Here is a 21765-nt window from a genome sequence, read left to right as displayed (position 1 = left end):
CACATAACAAGCTTGCAGTCTAGAAGGGGAAGCAGACAATATGAGAAAAGTAATTTATAATCTATAATTTTAAAGTATGTACATAAGTGCTGGGTGGAACATATCCAAAGGTCACAGACTGAAGTGCATAGATGATGCAGCAGGGAGAGGGAGCCGGGGTAAAGTGGGATTAACTGGGGAAGGCCTCTTGAAGAAAATGTGACCTTAATAATGTTTTGAAGGTGGTAGAGTGGTGGTCTGGAGTAGATGGAGAGAGAGGGAGTCCCAGGATAGGGGAAAGACATGGGGAAGGGGTCGGCGGTGAGAGAGATGAAATCGGGACACAGTGAGCAAGCTGGCGCTAGAGGAGTGGAGTGTGCGGGCTGAGCTGTAGTAGATCAGTAAGGTGAGATAGGATGGGGCAAGCTGATTGAGTACCCTAAAGACTAAACTGCCTATTGAACTAATCAATAAATCTCTACTGAGACCATGAGACGCAGCGTGGCCTAATGGAAAGAACACGGGACTGGGAGTCAGAAGGACCCGGGTTCCAACACGGCTCTGCCATGAGCCTGCTGGGACCTTGGGAGAGTCACTTAGATTCGCTGGTTCTCAGTTACCTCATCTATGAGGTGGGAGTCCCATGAGGGACAGGGATTATGTCCAACCTGATTAACCTGTATCTACCCCAGAGCTTAGAACAGTGCTTGGCACACAGAAAACACAAGTACCACAGTTACTGAATAAGAAGACCTAGGTTCTAAGCCCAGCTTTGCCAGTTGCTTGCTGTGTGACCATGGGCAAGTCACTTAACTCCTCTGTGCTTCAGTTTCCTCAACTGTAAAATGGGAATTCAATACCTCTTCTCCCTCCTAGATTGTGAGCCCCATGTGGGACAGGGTCTCTGTCCAACCTAATTAACTTGTACTTACCCCCGCGTTTAGAAGGGTCTGACACATAGTAAGCCATTAATATCATAAAAAAAATCTATTTTATCAAGACACACTCATTACAGGTCTGTTAGTACACGTGTACAACAGCCTGTTCTGAAGTTGACAGGATGTGGTCAAGGCTTTTTTTTTTTCAGGTAATTAGACTAAAACCTTCATTTAACATTGAAAGGAACTGTAGCTCAGTCTTTCATGCAAATAGTGGTGAAGCCTAACCAATTGCATGTAAAGTGGTAACAACCACCAGCTGTTTTTCTATAGCTCTGATTAAAGGGAAAACAAAACTAAAATTTCTGAAGATTGTAAAACTTTCATCTGCAATTCTGCATAGTGCAGCCTAAAACACTAAAATAATACAACTGAAACGTGAAATACTTTGGGTACAGTGCTAACTTCCTGATTTATCGGTGGAATGAGCCATCTAAATTCCCCACTGACTGATCAGTGAGAATGGGGAACAGTGGAAAAACCTAGCGGAAAAAGCTCAGGCCCAGGAGTCAGAAGACCTAGGTTCTTACCTCCGCCACTTACCTCCTGTGTGACCTTGGGTGAGTCTAACTCCGTACCTCAATTCCCTCAACTACAAAGCGGGGATTTAATACCTGTTCTCTGTCCTCTTAGACTTGGGACCTGATTACATCTACCCCAGTGCTCAGTAATGCTCGGCGCACAGTGAGCACTTAACCAATACCCATTATGATGCTTGAATCACGGAAGCTTCCCTTTCCTGGGAAAGTCCAGCTGTGGAGAATAGTTTCTTTAGGAAGCACTCTCTGGGGATGGCAAACATGATCCCAAGAGGTCCCCGCAATTTACCTAAAAGTCCAGGTAACGCACAGTTATTCCAGACCTTGCAGTGGATTTTCCGTTTGCCTTCATCTCACAAAATACTTTTGTGACACTCTGCTTAGCAGCACCAAAGTGGGCAAAGGAAGGGACGTTAGTTTCAGGCCGTTAGAAGAATGGTGGAAGAAGAGTAATACCATTTGTTTAAACTGAACTGATTTAGATTTGTTGATTTCCTTTATTTCAGACTCCAATTCCCACTGATGATTAAGAGGGGGCAGTACTATAAGCGCTTAGTACAGTGCTCTGCACACAGTAAGCGCTCCATAAATACGACTGATTGAATAAATGCCTTGGACAAAGTGGATCCAAACAGAGGGCAATCTGTACCCACGTACAGATTCTCATGTGCCCATGACGTCCAACCAGACATTGCCTAGCAACTGGAAAAGCAGTGTGGCCTACTGGGTAAGACACGGGCCCGGGAGTCAGAAGAACCTGGGTTCTAATAACAGCTCTGCTGCTTATCTGCTGTGTGACCTTGGGCAAGTCACACCTTCTCTGGGCCTCAGCTACCTCACCTGTAAGAAGGGGATTAAGATTGTGATAGGGACCGAATCCAAGCTGATTACCTTCTATTTACTCCAGCACTTACTCTGGAGTCTGGCACATACTAAGGGCACAGACACCATAATTATTATTACTACTATAATTGGCCCAAATTTTCTTTGCATATTCAACTTCTTTCGAGTGATCCTTTGGAGCTGTTAGTGAGTGGAGGTAAAACCAATTATTCCTCTTTTTATGCCCCATGTTGCTCTCCTCCTCCGAGAATAAAAATGATCTCTGTTTCAGTGAAACACTGAATAAAGGAGAAAGACCAAAGTGGCACCAAGTTGCTTTATTCCAACATTCAGAATACAAATAGATGACTTGATTCCCGGGGTTGGAGACTGTGCAAGCCCGAGAAAGTTGTGTGGCAAAACAATGACATTGCTTAAAAGGAAAAGAAGGTTTTAAAAGTCTCTCAGCTGTGCTCTGCTACTCTGCAGTCATTCTAGGCAGGAAGACGGCAACGGTCTTTGACTTGATCATCTCAGACTCATGGTCTCATCTCCCAGTTGTTGCTGTTTCGAAGCAACTGCGGGTTACGTCACTTTGCTCCAAGAACTTTTGAAGCTCTAGATATTGTGCTCCATTAAAACATGATAAAATGTAAAAACCGAAAGCACAGAGAGAGGAAAGGTGAAAAGAGTAAAAGAACCTAAAAGGTCCCAATAAGGCATCAGGTTATAATCCTGGTTGTGCCCTCGGTGTACTTAGACTGTGAGATGGGGGTTGGATTTTTATGCCCCCTGCCAAAAAGACAAACTCTCCATCAAGTCTAAAAAGCCACCAGGAGATTCAAGTCATGTTTTTAAAAAGTGGTTTTTTTGGTAATGTTTCATATAAAACATGAAATCAAGCTCTACCTAATGGATATCTTTAAAAAAAAAAAAAAAAAGAAAAAGACAGCATTCTTGATAGAAAAAATATATAAATATACACTTGTATAATTTTCTTTTAAAAAAAACGATATTTGACATCATTCCAAGACCCCCAAAAATTTAACTTCCCAGGGGCTGACTGGTCACCTAGTCACAAACACGTTAAGGCAACGGCTTCTTCAAATGGCTCCTCCACGGCGAGGGTCTGAAGGCCAAGTTGGGCCCGAGGTCCCGCCAGCATCAGGGGCTCGTTCTCTCGCGCATGCTCACAGAGCCATCTTCCATCCCGAAGTAGACTCTCTCGGCCATGTCGATGAACAGGCCCGTGTCCACCACTCCTGCAGAGGGGCAAGATCCACAAGCCTGTTGAGTTCCCTCTAGCTAGTAGAGGAGCTCAAAGTCACACTCACGAACGGATCAGGAGTCCACTTTGTCAACTGTGGAGCCTTCAGTTTCTTCCAATCAATCAACGGTATTTACCGATCGATCGATCAGTGGTATTTATTCATTCAATAGTATTTATTGAGAGCTTACTACGTGCAGAGCACTGTACTAAGTGCTTGGGAGAAGACCATACTGAAGATTTGATAGACACGATCCCTACCCACAAGGAGTTTACAGATTAGAGGAATTAAAGGGGTTGGGGGCTCACGGTCAAAATTAGCGCAACAAATTCAGAGAAGGCAAGTGACTTTTTTGTAACTAGAGTCAGCCAGAACTGAACCCAAGTCTCCCAACCCCGCTGCCCCAGTTTCCGGCAGCATCTCCAGAACTATCTCGATCTGGATTCAGCCAGGTCAATAAGCGGCTGACAGGCCCGGCCTAAAAGGTTACAACTAGAAGTAGAGGAGGGGGGAGAAGGACGGGGGAACAGGTTTAGAGTCAGGGACCGACCGAGACCACAGACTAAGTCCTGTATATAGCAGAGTCAGAGTTCAAACTCATTGGCCATCTCCCCTTCTGAAAGTAGGCCCATCTTCCTGCTCCTGATCCATCTGGCCTCACAACTCATGCTGTCCATCTATCAATCATATTCAGTGACCACTTACGGTATGCAGAGCACTGTTCTAAGCACTCTACAAATAACATCCGACAAGTGTTTACAAAAAGTTATTTGTTTTTGCTCAAAAAGGGGAACTGAAGATAAGATGGGGTTGGGGGGGTATCATTTTGGTTTAGATAAAACATTTTACAATCCTCACAAACAAGGAGCCAGAAGTGATTCTCCTGAGCAATAATGGGATCACCATCATAGGCTGAGCCAACCCAAATTAAAGAGTAAATTGGTATCCAGTCCTCCTTGGGTGACCACCTGTTATATACAGTACTGCAACATCCTTCTTTTCCCCCACATAGACTATAAACTCGTTGTGTCCTCTACTCTCCCGAGTGCTTAGTATAGCACTCAAAAAATAACACTGATTGATTGCTCCAAAGTTGCTGAACTGGTAATGAGTTGATGATTGACACGGTCAAGGGTGTATTGGACTCTAAGCACTACGGAGAGCCCAAGGTATTCGCATTAGCAGCAGACGGTAAAAGTCGGTTCAGGTGAGCTAGCGACCACCTCCAGGCTCCAGTGGAATGGGAACTCTGTTTCCACCCTAGTGACCACACACAGCAGAATGCACGAGTACAAAGTGGACTGCACCAAGATGGCTCCCGACTCATGGCCCGGGACCCGGGAGATCTATGTTCTAATCCTGGCTCTGCCACTTGCCTGTTGGATGACCTTGGACAAGTCACTAAGCTGCTTTAGGCCTCAGTTTCCTCATCTGTAAAATGAGGGTTCTGTTCTTTAGAACTTGACTTTGTGCCCTCTTTGGGTCCCTGACCTGTGTCCTACCTGATTACCTTGTATCTTCCCCAGTTCTTTGTACAGTGCTTGGAATACAGTAAGTGCTCAACAAATGTCAATACATTCTGTCAGTCTGAAAACACCTTGGGATTTCATCCACCAACTCAGGTGTATTATACTGCGCCAAGCGTTTAGTGCAGTGCTCTGCACACAGCGAGCGCTCAATCTCCTTGACTGGCACCAGTGGTAAAAACGCATTTCCCTCCCAAAAATTCCAATAAAGTCAGGCTACCTCACCGTTACACCAGGCACGGGTTTCAACTGCTACGCTAGGCCAAAGTCTGCCCACAGGTAGCATTCCCGTGGGGGCTTCATCAAGTATCCGTTAGGACTGTGAGCCCATCACTGGGCAGGGACTATCTGTTGCCCTGTTGTACATTCCAAGCGCTTAGTACAGTGTTCTGCACAAAAGGACTTCCACAAAAAGGGGAAGGCGCTGAAGACCGGTGATATACTGCCACATTGTGGGGAGAGTGAGTAATCCAGGACCAGACGTCACCCACTGGTTAAGCGTTGTCAGCGGCGTCATTACGTTATAATATTTTTAGGGGGTACCAGGCACTGTTGATGATGTTGGTATTTGTTAAGCGCTTACCATGTGCACAGCACTGTTCTAAGCACTGGGGGAGATACAGGGTAATCAGGTTGTCCGTGAGGCTCACAGTTAATCCCCATTTTACAGATGAGGGAACTGAGGCACAGAGAAATGAAGTGACTTGCCCACAGTCACACAGCTGAAAAGTGGCAGAGGTGGGATTCAAGCCCATGACCTCTGGCTCCCAAGCCCAGGCTCTTTCTGGGGTAGATACAAGCTACAGATAAATCCCGGACCCGCAGGAGGCTCACAGTCTGTTGGACCATCACCAGTGGAATTTATTTAGCGCCCACCCTGTGCAGTCGGCCAGTCGTATTTATTGAGCACAGGCAAAGGAAAGAAGAGGTTCGCGGCCGCCCCGGAGGATTACCTGGTATCATTTTGATCGCGGTGTTCACTTCACTCCACTTGTGCACCCTGTCAAACTTCCAGTCCAGGAGAAAGTTCCCATTGTCGGTCACCACGGGGCCCTGTGGACAAAGGGCACCGGTAAATGGGGTGGCTCATTAGTCATTCATCTATATTTATTGAGCACTTACTGTGTGCTCAGCACTGTACGAACCGCTTGGAAAGGACAACACAGCACTAGAGAGAGAGAATCGCTGCCCACAAAGGGCTCACGGTCTAGAGTGTCCTTGGACACTCCAGATTCCCTTCGAGGGACAGGAAACAGTGTGGCGAGGTGGGTGGGAAATGATGGTGAAATTAGATTTATCGTACCTGCCATCATTTTAGCATCCCTACACCACCTGGAGAGTCACGCCACAGGCGGCTATTCACTGTGACTCCCTCTCTGAATTCTCAAGAGAAACACTGGTCAGAGTCTCCCCCAGCCCTAAGGGATCTACAAAGACCTTTCCCTTCAGCTTGGACCGGGTGGGAGGGGGGAACCTCTCCAAATTGCCACCCACCAGAATGTGTTCTTGGGTTGGAGGGCCGTTTTTTTAAAAAATGGTATTTACACGCTTACTATGGGCCAAAGCACTGTACTAACCACTGAGGGAGATACAAGTTAATCAGGTTGGACAAGATCCCCGCCCCACATGAAGCTCAGTCTTTGTTCCCATTTTATAGATGAGGTAACGGGCACAGAAGTTATCCCGACTCTGCCCCTTGTCTGTGTGACTGTGAGCAAGTCACTTCACTTCTCTGTGCCTCAGTTCCCTCATCTGTAAAATGGGGATTAAGACTGTGAGCCCCACGTGGGACAACCTGATTCCCCTATGTCTACCCCAGCACTTAGAACAGTGCTCGGCACATAGTAAGCGCTTAACAAATACCAACATTATTATTATTATTATTCTCTGTCTCTCAGTTCCCTCATCTGTAAAATGGGGGTGAAGACTGTGAGCCTCACGTGGGACAACCTCATTCCCCTGTATCTACCCCAGCACTTAGAACAGTGCTCTGCACATAGTAAGCGCTTAACAAATACCAACATCATTATTACACAGTAGACAAGCGGCAGAGCCAGGATTAAAACCCAGGTTCTTCGGACTCCCACGCCTGTGCTGTATTCACTAGGCTACACTGCTCCTCTGGTCCTCTGAGTCTCCCAGGGCAGCCCTCGCCTGTCCTGTGTTGCCTTCTAGTGACCTCTGTGATGACTTACCGCCTTGCTGACGGCCATTCGCAGCTCAGCTACTCCCCCGAACTTCCGGGCCAGCGCTCTGGTCACGGGCACATAGGCCATCGGGATGACCTCGATGGGGATTCCCTTCCCCCACTGGTCTCCGAGGTTCTTCGAATCTTTCCTAGAGGAAAGGTGAAGAAGCAAGGACGCCCGTTACATCTTCCCCGGAGCGTTGTAGCCTCCAACTCCCCACTGACTCACTGAGACTCAACACTTCTGTGTCCCATCTCCCCATCCAGGATGAAGACGATCCAAGATCTTTCCCCCACCCGACTAAAGCAGGCTGTAAGGTGCTCTGAGCCCAGTGAGGGTTTGTTTACCTGTAATCAGCAATAACAATAAAACGCTTGGCATAGCCGGCTACAATCTTCTCTTGGGTCAAACAGCCTCTGCAGAAAACCAAAAGAAGAAAAGGATCGAGGAGGTTAAGAAAACACATCCAAATTAAAATGAGAACTAAGTCTGGAAAAGCTCATCTCTGCCAATTTCCACCCCCTCAGCAAAAGCTCCCTAATTTCTAGCTCACTCAGCAGGCCACTTCTTCTACCCATCACGCTGCCTGAGGGCTGGCAAGCAGAAGAGGAAGATGCTGGGAATGATCCTGTAAGCTCATTATGGACCGGGAACGTGTCCACTAATTGGATTGTATTGTACACTCCCCAGCGCTTAGTACAGTGTGCTCTGCACACAGTAAGTGCTCAATATATATGACTGATTGAGGACCGAGCTTAGAGCTCTTTGCTTCACAAGATGTGACAGAGCCCTGTGTAAGATTTTAGAATCCCCAGAAAAGCGGGTTCTTCAAAAGAAGAGAAAGAATTCACAAGACATCAAGATAATCGTAACTATACTATTATGCAATTTACTACGTGACGGGCACAGGACTAAGCAATGGGATACACTCAATTATTTATTTTGATTGGTTTGAAAATACGTTTATGCCTGTCTTCCCCATTGGAGTATCACTTCCTTGTGAGGAGGCAATGTGTCACTTGCTTGTTTTGTACTTTCATTCATTCATTCCTTGTATTTATTAAGCGCTTACTTGTGTACTTCCCAAATACTCAGAAAAGTGCGCCGACCCCACTGGCCACTATCATCACAACTAGGTTTGTTGGCGACCGTGGGACTTAAGAAAGAATGTGACGAATTCCACCTGTTGCAGCTTCTAAGCAGCTAGATTACATCTTTAAATTATAGATTATAAATTACTTATGCATTTACATTAATGTCAGTCTCCCTCTAGACTGTAAGATCGTTATAAGCAGGGAATATGTCTGCTAATTCCATTGTATTGTACTCTCCCAAGTGCTCAGTACAGTGCTCTGGAATAGTAAGCACTCAAAACACACCAATGATTGATGCTAAATTGTTTGAAGCGGGGCCCATGACACTACCCCTATTAAAACTTCCCCAAGAGCTCAGGTCTGTGAACAACAGGCATTCAATAAATACTGACTGATTCTGGGCCAAAATCAAGCTCTTTATATGCAGAAGTGAACTGACTTGGATTAAGCTCACGCCTGCATCACTCACCCTCCACCCTTGATGAGATTGAGGTCAGAGTCAACTTCGTCAGCACCGTCAATGGCGAGATCGAGCTGTGGAGGAACCAGAAGGGGAGTGGGATGGTTGACATGCTCATTCGCTATTACAAAAGATTCACACAACAGTAAACCAACTACAGGCTGGGGGATCTAATGTTGCTGAGTCCAGCTTGCCGCAAGTACACAATGTAAATTCCCTACAACTATCTACTGTTCCCCACTGGCACTCTAAACTGTAAGCTCTTTGTGGGCAAGGAATGTGTCTATTATATTGTACTCTCCCAAATGCCTAGTACAGTGCTCTGCACAGAGTAAGCACTCAAAATATCACTGGCTGATTGACTGACATTAAAGATTTAATCTTTTATACACCACATGCTCTGAACTCAATCTCCGTTGACAAAATAGCAATCTAACATTATTATCTTCAGTACTTTCAGGCCTCTTTAACCAGTGGCATCGTGCCTTCTTGCCTGACACTCAACGCTTTCAGAAACACTTGTGCAGCAAATATCGGCTGGGCCTGTTTGCTAACAAAAACGCCCTTGTTCTTCCTCAACAGAGAAATACACCCTTGGCTGTCCATTTGCCACAAAGTGGCAAGGTCGAATGTGCTTTCATTTGTTGCCTCTAAGGATTGGAACTGAAAAATCCCAGAGTGGCAGTCTGATAGAATCTAGATCCATCACTGCCAGGTCAATAGAGCCAAGCTCTTTCTCTTCTTTGTTGCTTATGCATCTGAATCTGTACCCTTTAAGCACTTGATATTCACCCCACCCTCAGCCCCACAGCACCTATGTATAAAATCAAAATTTATTTTAATATCCGTCACCCTTTAGACTGTAAGCTTCCTGTGGGCAGGGAACGTGTCTAACTAGGTCGTCGTACTGTACTTCTCTCTCCTAGGCATTTAGTCCAGTGCTTTGTACATGGTAAGCCCTCAATAAATACCACTAATTGACTTTTGAAAGAAATTAAACTTACTTCAGGGTGCCGATCCAGGTCACTCAGGGTTAAACCATTCTGCAGGATCAACTGGCGAGCCTAGATCCCAAGGGAAAACAAACCCAAATTAAAAGTCCTCGAAAGATTCTTTTGGTTGTTAGAGGATGCTCTCCCAAGCGCTTAGCACAGTGCTCTGCACACAGTTAGCGCTCAATAAATACCACTTATTGACTGTAAACACCCGTCACTGACAGAAATTATTCCCAGTTTCCCAAAGGTTGGTAGGTGCTCTCCTCCATTGGGTCGGAACACTTCAGTCCTAAAATTGGACTGATAAGCCGCCCTTTGAGCAAAAAAACCAGTTTTAATTAAATGTGACTGGCAGGAATAAATAGAGATCAAAGGACTGTTGTGAAGGATTTGCCCCTCAGAGGGCCACCAAATCGAGCACACGGTGAATTGGGGAAAACCGAAGTCAAGCCGTTAATTTCACAACACTCAGTTTGAACATCTGTACTCTAAGGGCATGTGTAAGCAGCATGGCCTAGTGGACAAAGCACAGGCCTGGGAGACAGAGGCCCTGGGTTCTAATCCTGCCTCTGCCAAATTCCTTTTTGTGTGACGTGGGGCAAGTCACTTAATTTTGCTGTGCCTCAGTTTCCTCAAAAGTAAAATGGAGATTCGATACCCATTCTCCCTCCCACTTAGACTGTGAACCCTTAGAACATTTAGGACAGGGACTGGGTCCAACCTGATTACCTTGTATCTACCCCAGGTCTTAGAACGGTGTTTGACTCATATTAAGCACACAACGAATACCATAATAGAGATGTATACATTCATTTACTTATGTGTATGCTCTTTGTTCAGTTCTCTCATCCTGATAAGTTTGTACTGTTTCCTGTTTTAAACTTGTTCCTCCTCTGGATTTCATAATTTGTAATTTTTTTTTTGACTGGTATTGCTTATGAGCTTCCTATGTGCCGGGCACCGTACTAAGTGCTGGAGTAGATATAAGCTAATCAGGTTGTATACAGTCCATGATGTCCCACATGGGGCTCAAGTCTTAATCCTCCTTTTATGGATGAGGTAACTGAGGCACAGAAAACGTGAATGCCTTGCCTAAGGTCACATAGCAGACAAGTGGCAGAGCCAAGATTAGAACCCTGGTCCTTCTGACTCTCAAGCCCATGCTCTATCCACTAATTCTTTGTCCATCTCCCCTATTACACTCTGTCCTCTTTTATGGAAGGGGATGGGTACCTTCTCTTGATGAAGTCTCCCAAGTGCTTAGTCCAGGGCCTGTTCTAACTCTCCCTAAATAATAAAAAGATGGCATTTAAGTGTTTACTATGTGCCAGGCACTGTACTAAATGCTGGGATGGATACGTGCAAATCGGGTTGTACGCAGTCCCTGTCCCATATGGGGCTCACAGTCTCAATCCCCATTTTACATATGAGGTAACTGAGGCACAGAGAATTGAAGTGACTTGCCTAAGGTCATACAGCAGACAAGTGGCGGAGCCAGGATTAGAACCCTTGATCTTCTGACTCCCAGGCCCGGACTCTATCCACTATGCCCTGTGGCTTTGATTACTGATTGATGGGTAAAATGAGAACATCAATGTCAACCAGTTAACTAGCTGCCAAAACACATCCATCTGGACTCACTGGACAAAATCATGTGAGTGCTGAAGCAGTATACTCATTAAAACATCCTCACACGCCCTAATCAGAGCAATCCAACACCACAGATGTTTCCACTTGTCCGAGGATAGAAGAGACTGAAAAATCTAAATCAGTAGACTCGCAGGCCTCAAACTCGACACGACTGAGTCGTGCCTCAAACTTTTTCTCGCATTAAAATGGACCACCTCCCAACCGGGTTTGTCTCCTCACTGAGTTCCAAATCTCCCTCCTGACTTGGCTCTTAAGGTCTCCAATATCTAACTTGCATCAGAACCCATGAATTGTTTTTGAAGAAGCATGGCCTGGGAGTGAGGAAGACCTGTGTTTCTAATCCAGGTTCCATCACTTATCTACTACGTGACCCGTGGCAAGTCATTTCACTTCTCGGTGCCTCAGTTGCCTCACCTGCAAAATGGGGAGGAAAACTGGGAACCCAATGTGGGACAGGAACCGCATTGGACCCGATTAACTTGTATCTATTCAAGCTCTTAGAATAGTGCCTGGCACATAGTAAGCACTTAACTGATACCACTGAAAAAAAGAGGCTCAATTCAGGAAGAGTGTGCTGGAGAAAAAATCAAAGATAGAAGCAAAGATACGGGTGAGAGGAGAATGAAGGTCAATGAAGAAACTACGATGTCTGAGCTCTCTAATGACAATTTCCCGGGCTTTTTAGAACACTTGCATCCCAGTGTGGGTCCTCAGCACATGAAGTGGTTCTCCCCTTCAGGCACTGAAAAAAACCCTGCCTCCACACATGGTGTGCCCTTCAGAATGGTGTTTGCCACTGAAGCCCAATGAACAGACAGTAAACAGCAGCAATTCCTGGAAGACACTGGATTCGTGACAAGTCCCAAATGCCACTCAAGGAAGGCCTTTTCTTTCATTTAAGGGGAGGGGGAAAAAAGTAAGCTTCAGTGGGGACATACTTTCATATTTCTGGTTTGCTTAAACCTTTGAAGTCTTCCCTAGAAAGGAGGAGGCATACCTGGAAGGAGGTAGGGATACAGACGATGTTAAGATTCTCTTGTTTCACTCTTTCAGCTGTGGAGACAAAAACAACACATTGGGAATTTTTCTCCTCTATTCCCCCCCCCCCCCATTACCTAAAGCTGGAGACGGCAAGATCACAAATAAAACCTGGACCCTTGGTTAAAATCCTAGTGCTAACAGCCGGTTCAAAGCATTCCAGAGAGGAGAGCTGTTGCTTTACTTTACATAAAAGAATTAGTGCCATCAATCAGTGGAATCAACTGAGCACTTAGTGTGTGCAGAGCACTGTACTAAGCTGCACACACTAAGTGCTCAGTTGATTCCATTGATTGATGGAACATACATAAGGGTTATGGGGTTGGGTTGAAATTAAAGTGCTTAAGGGTTACAGATCCTAGTTCATAGGTGAGGGCTAATAGGGAAAGTAGGGACTTATCACGGAAAATCTTTTGGGGATCTGATAAGAGCAGGACTTTCAAATGATGGTCTATCAGGTATCGATGGGGAAGGAGTTTGAGGTCAGAGGAAGGATGCGGGCAAGGGGTTAGGCAATGAGAAAGAAGGTCTAGCGGTAGCTTGTTGCCAATAAAACGGACGAAAGCACTGTCTCCTTTCTCACAGCTAGAGCCCAGAATTGTATCACTGAACTAAATCACTGACCACTGGTTAAAGGTTTAACTCCCCAATCCAATATGAAACCTGACTCAATTATCCTCATGACCAATACACTTTTCTGATTTATACCTTGCAGGGAATTCCTGTCAAAATGAACAAAACTGCTTCAAATCAAAAGAAACTGGACAGCTTCCTTAGCACACTGATGCACACTTCACCACTAAGTGGCCTGCAATGAGAACAGGCTGTTCACTGAGAAGAAGGGTTAATTAGCACCATAATTGGAAGTTCTTCTGTTGTCAGATTAGCAGTGGAGACAAAGCTCAAGATGTCCACAAGCTGATTGCCTGAAGCTCCATAATCGCTATTTAATAGCACCACAAAAGGGGCATTTCAAGGCCATTATAAAATGTTGCCAAGTGCACCTAGCCTTTATCCCCACTAATAAGATCTTGAAAAACCAGTTGGGCAGCCCTTCAAGCTAAGAATTTCCAGGTGTTTGGCTTTATCTGACCAGTCCAGGACGGTTGAGGGGCCAGAGGGAAGTAGGAAGAGCCAAGCCTGATTAGATAAAAGAGCACAGGGCAACTGCGGCTTTCACAGGATAGGGTCTACCAACTCTATCATATTGTAATAATAATTATCATTATGGTATTTGCTAAGCGCTTACTCTGTGCCAAGCACTGTACAAACTACTAAACACTAACATACAAGATAATGAAGTGGGACTAGCCTCACACTTGCAGTCTGCCTTCCTGGGACTGGGGCAGAGCACTGAGCAAAGATCTCCGGCTGGACAACATGTTCCCAGGTTTCCCTTCTCAGCCCTGCTAGACAAAGCAGCATGGCCTACTGGATAGAGCACAGGCTTGGCAGTCAGAAGGACCTGGGTTCTAATTCCAGCTCTGCCGCTTGTCTGCTATGTGACCTCGGACAAGTCACTTCACAGCTCTAAGCCTGTTACCTCATCTGTAAAATGGGGATGAGCCTCATATGGCATACGGACTGTGTCCAACCTGATTAGTTTGTCTATTCCCCAGAGCTCAGTACAGTGCCTGGCACATAGTAAGCACTTAATAAATACCATTAAACAAAACAAAAACAAAGAGCAGAACGGGGGCAAGACCTTACCTAGTCGCTGTACCGCATGGACAATTGTGGAGCCACTTCCGATGCCCAGCACTTGATTATTCTACCAAAAAAGAAAAAACCCAAATCACTGAATACAGTAACAATCAATTCTGTCTCTTTACATGTCCTGTCTTCTAAGAAGACTCACAAAAGTCCAGCTTACAGTGTCCAGATCCAAAGACACATGCTAAAAGCTATAATCTTGTTTCTATGCAGTTAACTTGAAACACCACACTCTCCTCCATACTTTCTGTGCAAACTGCAAGCCTTATCCTTTCTTGCTTCCTTCCTGAGAAAAGAAATCAGGCAGGGCCAGGGAAGACAGTCACATCTATGCCATATAAACCTTAGGTCTCTCTGCTTGCACTCCGATCACCAGCTCAAGTGAGGGGAAAACAAACAAACAGGATTAAGGGGTTGGGAGATGCAGGGTGGAGAAAGGAATGAGGGCACCTCAGGCCTGTCTGCCCCTTGGCATCCCATGGGCAACTGAGAATCATAAGTATCGGGGTACGTCGGCCCTGCCGCTCTGAAACCAGGCCCAAAACCTGGTTTCTGACAGCAAGCCACTGAAGGAGCTGGGGCTTGGATTCTCCTGCAGTCTTCTCCCTAACGAGAAACAGTGCAGCACAGTGCTAAGCACTTAGCACTGCACATAGTAAGTGCTTAATAAACACCACTGGCTCACACCAGCTACAATTTATAAGTTTAGCATATGCAACAGAGGGTGGTAGTTTGAGTTGCCTTATCATTCATGAGTCCAGAATGAGAAAGCCAGAGAGGGCTTTGTGAAACTGAATAACTGAAACACTGTAATGATCAAAAGTGATGTTGCCTGGTGGCGAGTGGCTGCTCTGGGTCCAAAGGACAGGACAAGATTACAGCAGGAAGGACTGGGGTTAGGTACTTGGAAGAACTTAATGACTGCAAAGGTTGTGAAACACTGGTTCAGTTTTAAGGACCCTTAGGGCATTCCCAAAACTCTAGTTAAATGGCTTGTTGACTTGGTGATTGAGGTGACTTGTTTTCCTCTAAAAAAGAGAAGACCTTTAGGGGTTCAAAAGGCATAACAATCGGCAGGGCCTCATTTATTCACTGTTCGTGACAGCAGGACGAGATATGAGAAGGGAGACTAAATCCTCACAGGAAAGTCAAGTTTCAGAGAGTTGTTATGAGTGACTTTCAAGAGGAGATCATCAAGTAGCCAGAATTCCACAAGAAGCTAGCTCCTTGAAGGCAGGGATAGTGTCTATTAACTCTATCGTACTCTCCAAAGAGTAGAATACACTGCCTTACACATAGTACCTCCTCCATAAAATGACTAATAATAATAATGACAGCATTTGCTAAGTGCTTACTATGTGCCAAGCACTGTTCTTAGCACTGAGGTATATAAAAGGTAAGCAGGTTGTCCCACGTGGGGCTCAGTCTTAATCCCCATTTTACAGATGAGGTTACTGAGGCACAGAGAAGTTAGGTGGCTTCTCACATGGCTGATAAGTGGCGGAGCTGGGACTAGAACTCACGACCTCTGAGTCCCAAGCCCATGCTCTTTCCCTGAGCCATGCTGCTTCCCTGACAATCAATCAGTGACTCCATTAGGAGTGTCAGACTTCAGAATTAAGGGGAGGGGAAGCAGTTACAGGGAAAGAGTAATCAGGATCTTAGTCACATGTGCAAAAACTTTTCTTGAGAGGAATTCATCCCTCTACTGGAGACTTGCAGTGAAGCAGACTACAAACTCAACCAAATTGGGCGGTTTAATCACTTTCTGAGACACCAGAGGAAGTGGGTATCATTTTCATAGGGGCCTTGAGCTAGACAACCACCTGGAAATTTGGCTGGGCAACCTCAGAAAAAGAGTGCTGAAGAATACAAGCCTATCTTCCCTTTCATTCATTCATTCAGTAGTATTTATTGAGCACTTACTTTGTGCAGAGCACTGTACTAAGCACTTGGAATGTCAATTCGGCAACAGAAAGAGACAATCCCTGCCCAAAGATGGGCTCACAGTTTAAACGGGGGAGACAGACAGCAAAGCAAAACAGAACAAAACAAAAACAAGACAACATCATCAAGATAAATAGAATCAAGGAGATATACAACTTATTAACAAAATAAATAGGGTAATAAATAATATGTACAGATGAGCACAGTGCTGAAGGGAGAGGAAGGGGGAAGAGCAGAGGGTGGGAGGGGGAGCAGAGGGAAGGGGGTGCTCCGTCTGGGAAGGCCTCCTGGAGGAGGTGAGCTCTCAGTAGGGAGATCCCTACCGCCCTGATCCTGCCAGGAGATTCTGGTGCTTAAAGTAAGGCTAGGCTATGCCTCCATTAAGCACCGTGGGAGCTTTGAAAGGAAGCTGTTCAGTTAAAGACTCCTCTGGCCTTAGAGTTTAGATGATGTTATTAATTGAATTGAATTAATAACGTTATTGATTGAATTAATAACTGATATTAATTTATAATTGGCAAATAAAAGCGTGCATGATTACTTCAAAAACAGCACAAGGAAGGATGTTGTTTAGCAAGAAGTCCACGATCCCTGAGGCTCAAAACCGTTAAAGCCGAGAGTGCCCAGCTAACCGGAGTCCAGCCAGTTTTTCAGTGATCCAGCCAGACCCTTGATGGCTGTTTCTGGATGCCATCTCCTTTGGACTATAAAATCCTGGAGCTCAGAAATTCTAATTGTTTCCATATATTCCCCTGCTTCTTCAGGGCTCAGAGCATGGCTCCTACTCCTGAATAGCACCTACTGGTTTTTGCACACAATAGATGTTCAAGAATTAAGGATTCCAGTGTAGATATATGAATGTCTTTCTCCCCTTCTAGACCTTTTTTCAGGTGATGCAATACTAAGCCTATTTCCCCAGCTAGAAAGTGGCAATAAGATGATACTGATCTATTTCCCAAGCCTGGGATGAGGAATATTTTGGTAAAGAAACCATCTGGAAGCACTTGACCCAGGGAATGTGTCTACCAACTCTATTACAGTGTATTCTCCCAAGTGCTTAGAACAGTGCTCTGCACACAGTAAGTGCTCAATTTGACTGGTTAAATCATTAATTTCTGATGGTGAGTTTACAAGGGTCTAATGACAAATCCTAAAGCATACCGGGGACAATGCGCCAGATTATGACACAAAGGGATGAGGGAAAATGTTTAAATCTCCTGATTTCAACAGTGAAAGGAAACAAAGTACTGTACAGTTCCGAAAATGGGGAAAAGGTCACAGAACTTTTTAGTTCTCTATTTAGCCTTTAAGGCACCCACCTTGGTTTTCCTTCTAAATATAGCAATAAGGAATAATTAACTTGATTGGTGGAAACAATAAAGTCTCAACCTGATTATTTGGAAACTGCATACTGTATTTATGGAGCCCGTACTGTGTGCAAAGCACTGTACTAAGCGCTTAATTCCCACCCCTCCCAGATCACGGGTGGTGGAGTGGTTACCTCTTTAGAGACTCTCTGTTTACCAGGGAAAGTAGCAAGTAGAAAGTAGCAGAAGTTAGAAAGTAGTAGTTTCCTTCATCAGCAGAGACAGGACTGAAAAGAAACACGCTCTGACTTCAGCCCATTTTAAAGGCAAATTACAGAAGCAGGACACTTTCCCAGTTTGCCTCTTTGACCTTTAGCTTAATAACAATCCACCAGAAGTATTTTCTGAGCGTCCCTTGGGTGCAGAGCACTGTGATGAGCACTTGGATGAGTACAGAGTCAGGAAACAGACACCGGAATAAAGAAATGCATGTATGTGCTACAGTGCAGATAAAGAAAGGGCTAAGTGAAGTAGAAATGTTTAATGAGAGTTGGAAGGGGCAGTTGGTAGAAAGAGCGCAGGCCTGGGAGTCTAAGCACCCGGGTTGTAATCCCAGATCTGCCACGTGCCTGCTGTGTGACCTTGGGCAAGTCACTTAACCCTGTACCTCAGTTTCCTCTGTACACCGGGGATTAAATACTTGTTCTCCCTCCTCCCCAGGCTATGAATCTTAAGTGGATTGGGGACTGTCCTCTCTGATTATCTTGTATTCATTCAATCGTATTTATTGAGCGCTTACTATGTGCAGAGCACTGTACTAAGCGCTTGGAATGGACAATTCGGCAACAGAGAGAGACAGTCCCTGCCCATTGACGGGCTCACAGTCTAATCCCAGTGCCTAATACAGGGCAGGCCTCTAGTACATGCTTTTACAAATACCACCACGATTGCATCCACTTCCTGAAGTTCACCCTCTTCCTTTCTCTGAAACTCCCACGTCCTTCCTTGAGTTCCAGATCCCAAGTTGTTCCCAAACTGGCCTCTCTTGGCTCTTCCTCCTCGGAGGGAGGGCTCCTGTCTACTTACTCTATTGTACTTTTCCAAGCGCTCAGTCCAGTGCTCTGTCCCCAGGAGGCATTCAGTAAATACCACTGATCCGTGGAAGGGGGCAGAAACTCTCCCCAAGTTCCCACCCTTTTCCAAGACGAATCTTCACGCTGCAAATTTGCAAGAAGCAGCGTGGCCTAGTGGATAGACCCCGGGCCTGGGAGTCGGAAGGCCCTGGGTTCTAATCCCGGGTCCCCCACTTGTCTGCTCTGTGACCTCGGGCACATCACTTGCCTTCCCTGGGCCTCAGTAACCTCCTCTGTAAAATGGGGATTAAGTCTGTGAGCCCCAGGGGGGACAGGGACTGTGCCCAACCCGAGTACCCCAGCGCTTAGCAGAGTCCCAGCCACATTCTAAGCGTTTAACTACCATATATATTTTATTAAAAAGTTAACTGCTTGGCCCAGGACACGTTATAAGCCTACCTCGCCAAAAAAAAGTTGTGCAGCGGGCAACTCTGCACAATCAAAAGTTTTCCTTCCTCTCCGGGGGGACTGGACGGAACGGCCTGGGAGGGAGAGGAGGATGAGCGAGGCCCAGGCCTGTCTTCCCCATCGAGTTGCATGAAAATTGCACGCCGGCTGCACCGTTGCAACCCTCCCCCATGCCCCCCCATGCAAGAGACGGCCAATTAAGGATGACCCCGGGTGTCCTCACCTGCACGTGGTTCTCCACGGCCGCCCAGCCGGCCAGCCTCTTGGCTTCTTCGGTCTTGGACATGATGGTGGGGGAGGAAAGGGGGACGTTGGGGCTGGAGGAGCTGCAGGTGGAGCTGCACTTGGAGCTGCACTTGGAGCTGCAGCTGCTGCAATGTGCAGGCTGCAGGCGCTGGGGCGGCTGCACGTGCTTCTCCCTCCCCCCCCAGCTGCCCCCGCCCCCTCCAGCTCCTCCCCCTCCCCCGGCCCGCCCGGGCAAGGGGGCTAAGACCCGCCCGTAGAGCGTACTGAGCGGCCCGGACCGCTGCATCCCGCCCGTGCAACCCGCCCGGCTGAGCTTCTCCCCCCCCCCACCCGGAAGTGGGCGGTGGGAAACTCCGGCGCCCCCGGGGATCTCTGGGAAATGGAGTTCGGCGCGGGGGAGGGTCGGGCGACGCCTCCCGGGTGCCGGACTACCATCCCCACAATGCACCGGGGCGGCCGGGCCGCGCGGGCTTTCCGTTGCCAGGGAGATGAATCGATGGGATGGAGCGGGCGGGGCGAGCTGCGGCCCAGCTCGCGGAGGGACGCTGCCTGCGGCCACGAGGGGGCGCCACCTCCAGCCCTACTCTAGTGAATGAACGCTTTACATTGTTCATTCATTCATTCAGCCACTCATTCATCCATTTATTCATTCGTCCATCCATTCATTCATTCACCCATTCATCCATTCAGTCAGTCAGTCATTCAATAGTATTTATTGAGCGCTTACTATGTGCAGAGCACTGTACTAAGCGCTTGGAATGAACATTCATCCATCCATCCAACCATTTATTCATCCATCCATTTATTCATCCATCCATCCATCCATCCATCCATCCATCCATCCATCCATCCATCCATCCATCCATCCATCCATCCATCCATCCATCCATATTGAGCTTTTACTGTGTGCAGAGCACTCCACTAAGCTCTCAGGAAGTACAATTTGGCAACAAATAGAGACAATCCTCGCCCACAACGGGCTTGTCTCTGCTGCCGAATTGTACATTCCAAGCACTTAGTACAGTGCTCTCCACATAGTAAGTGCTCAATAAATACTATTGAATGAATGAAAAGCACTGTAGTAAACGCCTGGGAGAGTACAATAGAACATCAGACACATTCCCAGCCCACAACAGTCTTGAGGGGAAGACAGGGACTAATATAAATAGATAAATAAACTACACATAATAATTGTGGTATTTGTTAAGCACTTACTATGTGCCAGGCACTGTACTAAGCGCTGAGGTGGATACAAGTAAAACAGGTAGGACACAGTCTATTCATTCATTCAATAGTATTTATTGAGCGCTTACTATGTGCAGAGCACTGTACTAAGCGCTTGGAATGAACAAGTCGGCAACAGATAGAGACGGTCCCTGCCGTTTGACGGGCTTATGGTCTAATTGGGGGAGATGGACAGACAAGAACAAGTCTACCCAGAAGGGGCTCACAGTCTCAATCCCCATTTTCCAGATGAGGAAACTGAGGTACAGAGAAGTAAAGCAGCGTCGCTGAGTGGCAAGAGCCCGGGCTTGGGACTCAGAGGTCGTGGGTTCTAATCCAGGCTCTGCCACTTGTCAGCTGCGTGACTTTGGGCAAGTCACTTAACTTCTCTGTGCCTCGGTTACCTCATCTGAAAAATGGAAACAAAGACTGTGAGCCCCATGTGGGACAACCTGACTACCTTGTATCTACACCAGTGATTAGAACAGTGCTTGGCACATAGTAAGCGCTTAACAAATACCACCATTATTATTATTAATAAATACTACCACTATGTCCGGTATTTCTGTTCTAACTACCCAGTCTTCCTCCACCTTGGCTTCTGCATCCATGTCCCAGGGCTGGGGAGTGGCATCGGGTTTGCAGGAATCTGGAGGAGAATAAAATAAAACAAGGGAGGGTGTTAGTGGTTACCCGGATGACTCTTAATGGTCTTGCAGATGCTAAAGCAGAAAAACCTAATGAAATCACACACACCATTTTTTGGAACTTCTTCCTAGTTATATTGTTTTATTGCTCTCTCCCAAGCTCTCCGCCCATACGGACACACATACACTTATTACAACTTGAAGGGTTTACTATGTGTCAAGCACTTTTTTAAGCCCTGGAGTAGATCTAAGTTAATTAGGTTGGACACAGTCCCCATCCCACATGGGGCTCACAGCCTAAGAAGGAAATAATAATAATAATGTTGGTATTTGTTAAGCGCTTACTATGTGCAGAGCACTTTTCTAAGCGCTATAGGAGATACAGGGTAATCAGGTTGTCCCGGGTGAGGCTCACGGTTAATCTCCATTTTACAGATGAGGTAACTGAGGCACCGAGAAGTGACTTGCCCACAGTCACACAGCTGAGCTGGGATTCAAACCCATGATCTCTGACTCCCAAACCCGGGCTCTTTCCACTGAGCCAGGAGACCAGGCATCAAACCCCATTTTACAGATGAGGTAACTGAGGCACAGAGAAGTTAAGGGATTTGCCCAAAGTCACACAGCTGATAAGTGGCGGAG

General features: G+C 46.3%; 1 protein-coding gene across 1 annotated transcript; it reads right to left on the bottom strand.

The window, feature by feature from the left end:
- Positions 1-2601: 2601 nt before the first annotated feature.
- On the bottom strand, positions 2602-19567 carry RPIA (ribose 5-phosphate isomerase A). The gene is made up of 9 exons (XM_029082938.1): positions 19230-19567; positions 14209-14269; positions 12458-12513; positions 9820-9879; positions 8825-8889; positions 7609-7677; positions 7268-7409; positions 6026-6125; positions 2602-3540 (listed from the first exon to the last, which is right to left on the bottom strand). Exons 1-9 carry the CDS (start codon positions 19536-19538, stop codon positions 3443-3445), a joined length of 960 nt encoding a protein of 319 aa, XP_028938771.1. The 5' UTR covers positions 19539-19567; the 3' UTR covers positions 2602-3442.
- Between the last annotated feature and the right edge of the window lie 2198 nt (positions 19568-21765).

Source organism: Ornithorhynchus anatinus, chromosome 18, assembly GCF_004115215.2.
Source record: "Ornithorhynchus anatinus isolate Pmale09 chromosome 18, mOrnAna1.pri.v4, whole genome shotgun sequence".
NCBI classification, from domain to species: domain Eukaryota; kingdom Metazoa; phylum Chordata; class Mammalia; order Monotremata; family Ornithorhynchidae; genus Ornithorhynchus; species Ornithorhynchus anatinus.
Note: the sequence above shows the minus strand (reverse complement) of the source record. Positions and strands in the feature narration are given on the sequence as shown.

Bases quoted from the DNA above. Each gene is read 5' to 3' on its own strand.
- RPIA (XM_029082938.1), bottom strand. From the start codon at position 19,538: ATGCAGCGGTCCGGGCCGCTCAGTACGCTCTACGGGCGGGTCTTAGCC. The intron at 14,270-19,229 runs GTGAGGACACCC...CTTTTTTGGTAG, and splicing joins CCGTGGAGAACCACGTGCAG to AATAATCAAGTGCTGGGCAT. The intron at 12,514-14,208 runs GTAAGGTCTTGC...TTGTCTCCACAG, and splicing joins CCATGCGGTACAGCGACTAG to CTGAAAGAGTGAAACAAGAG.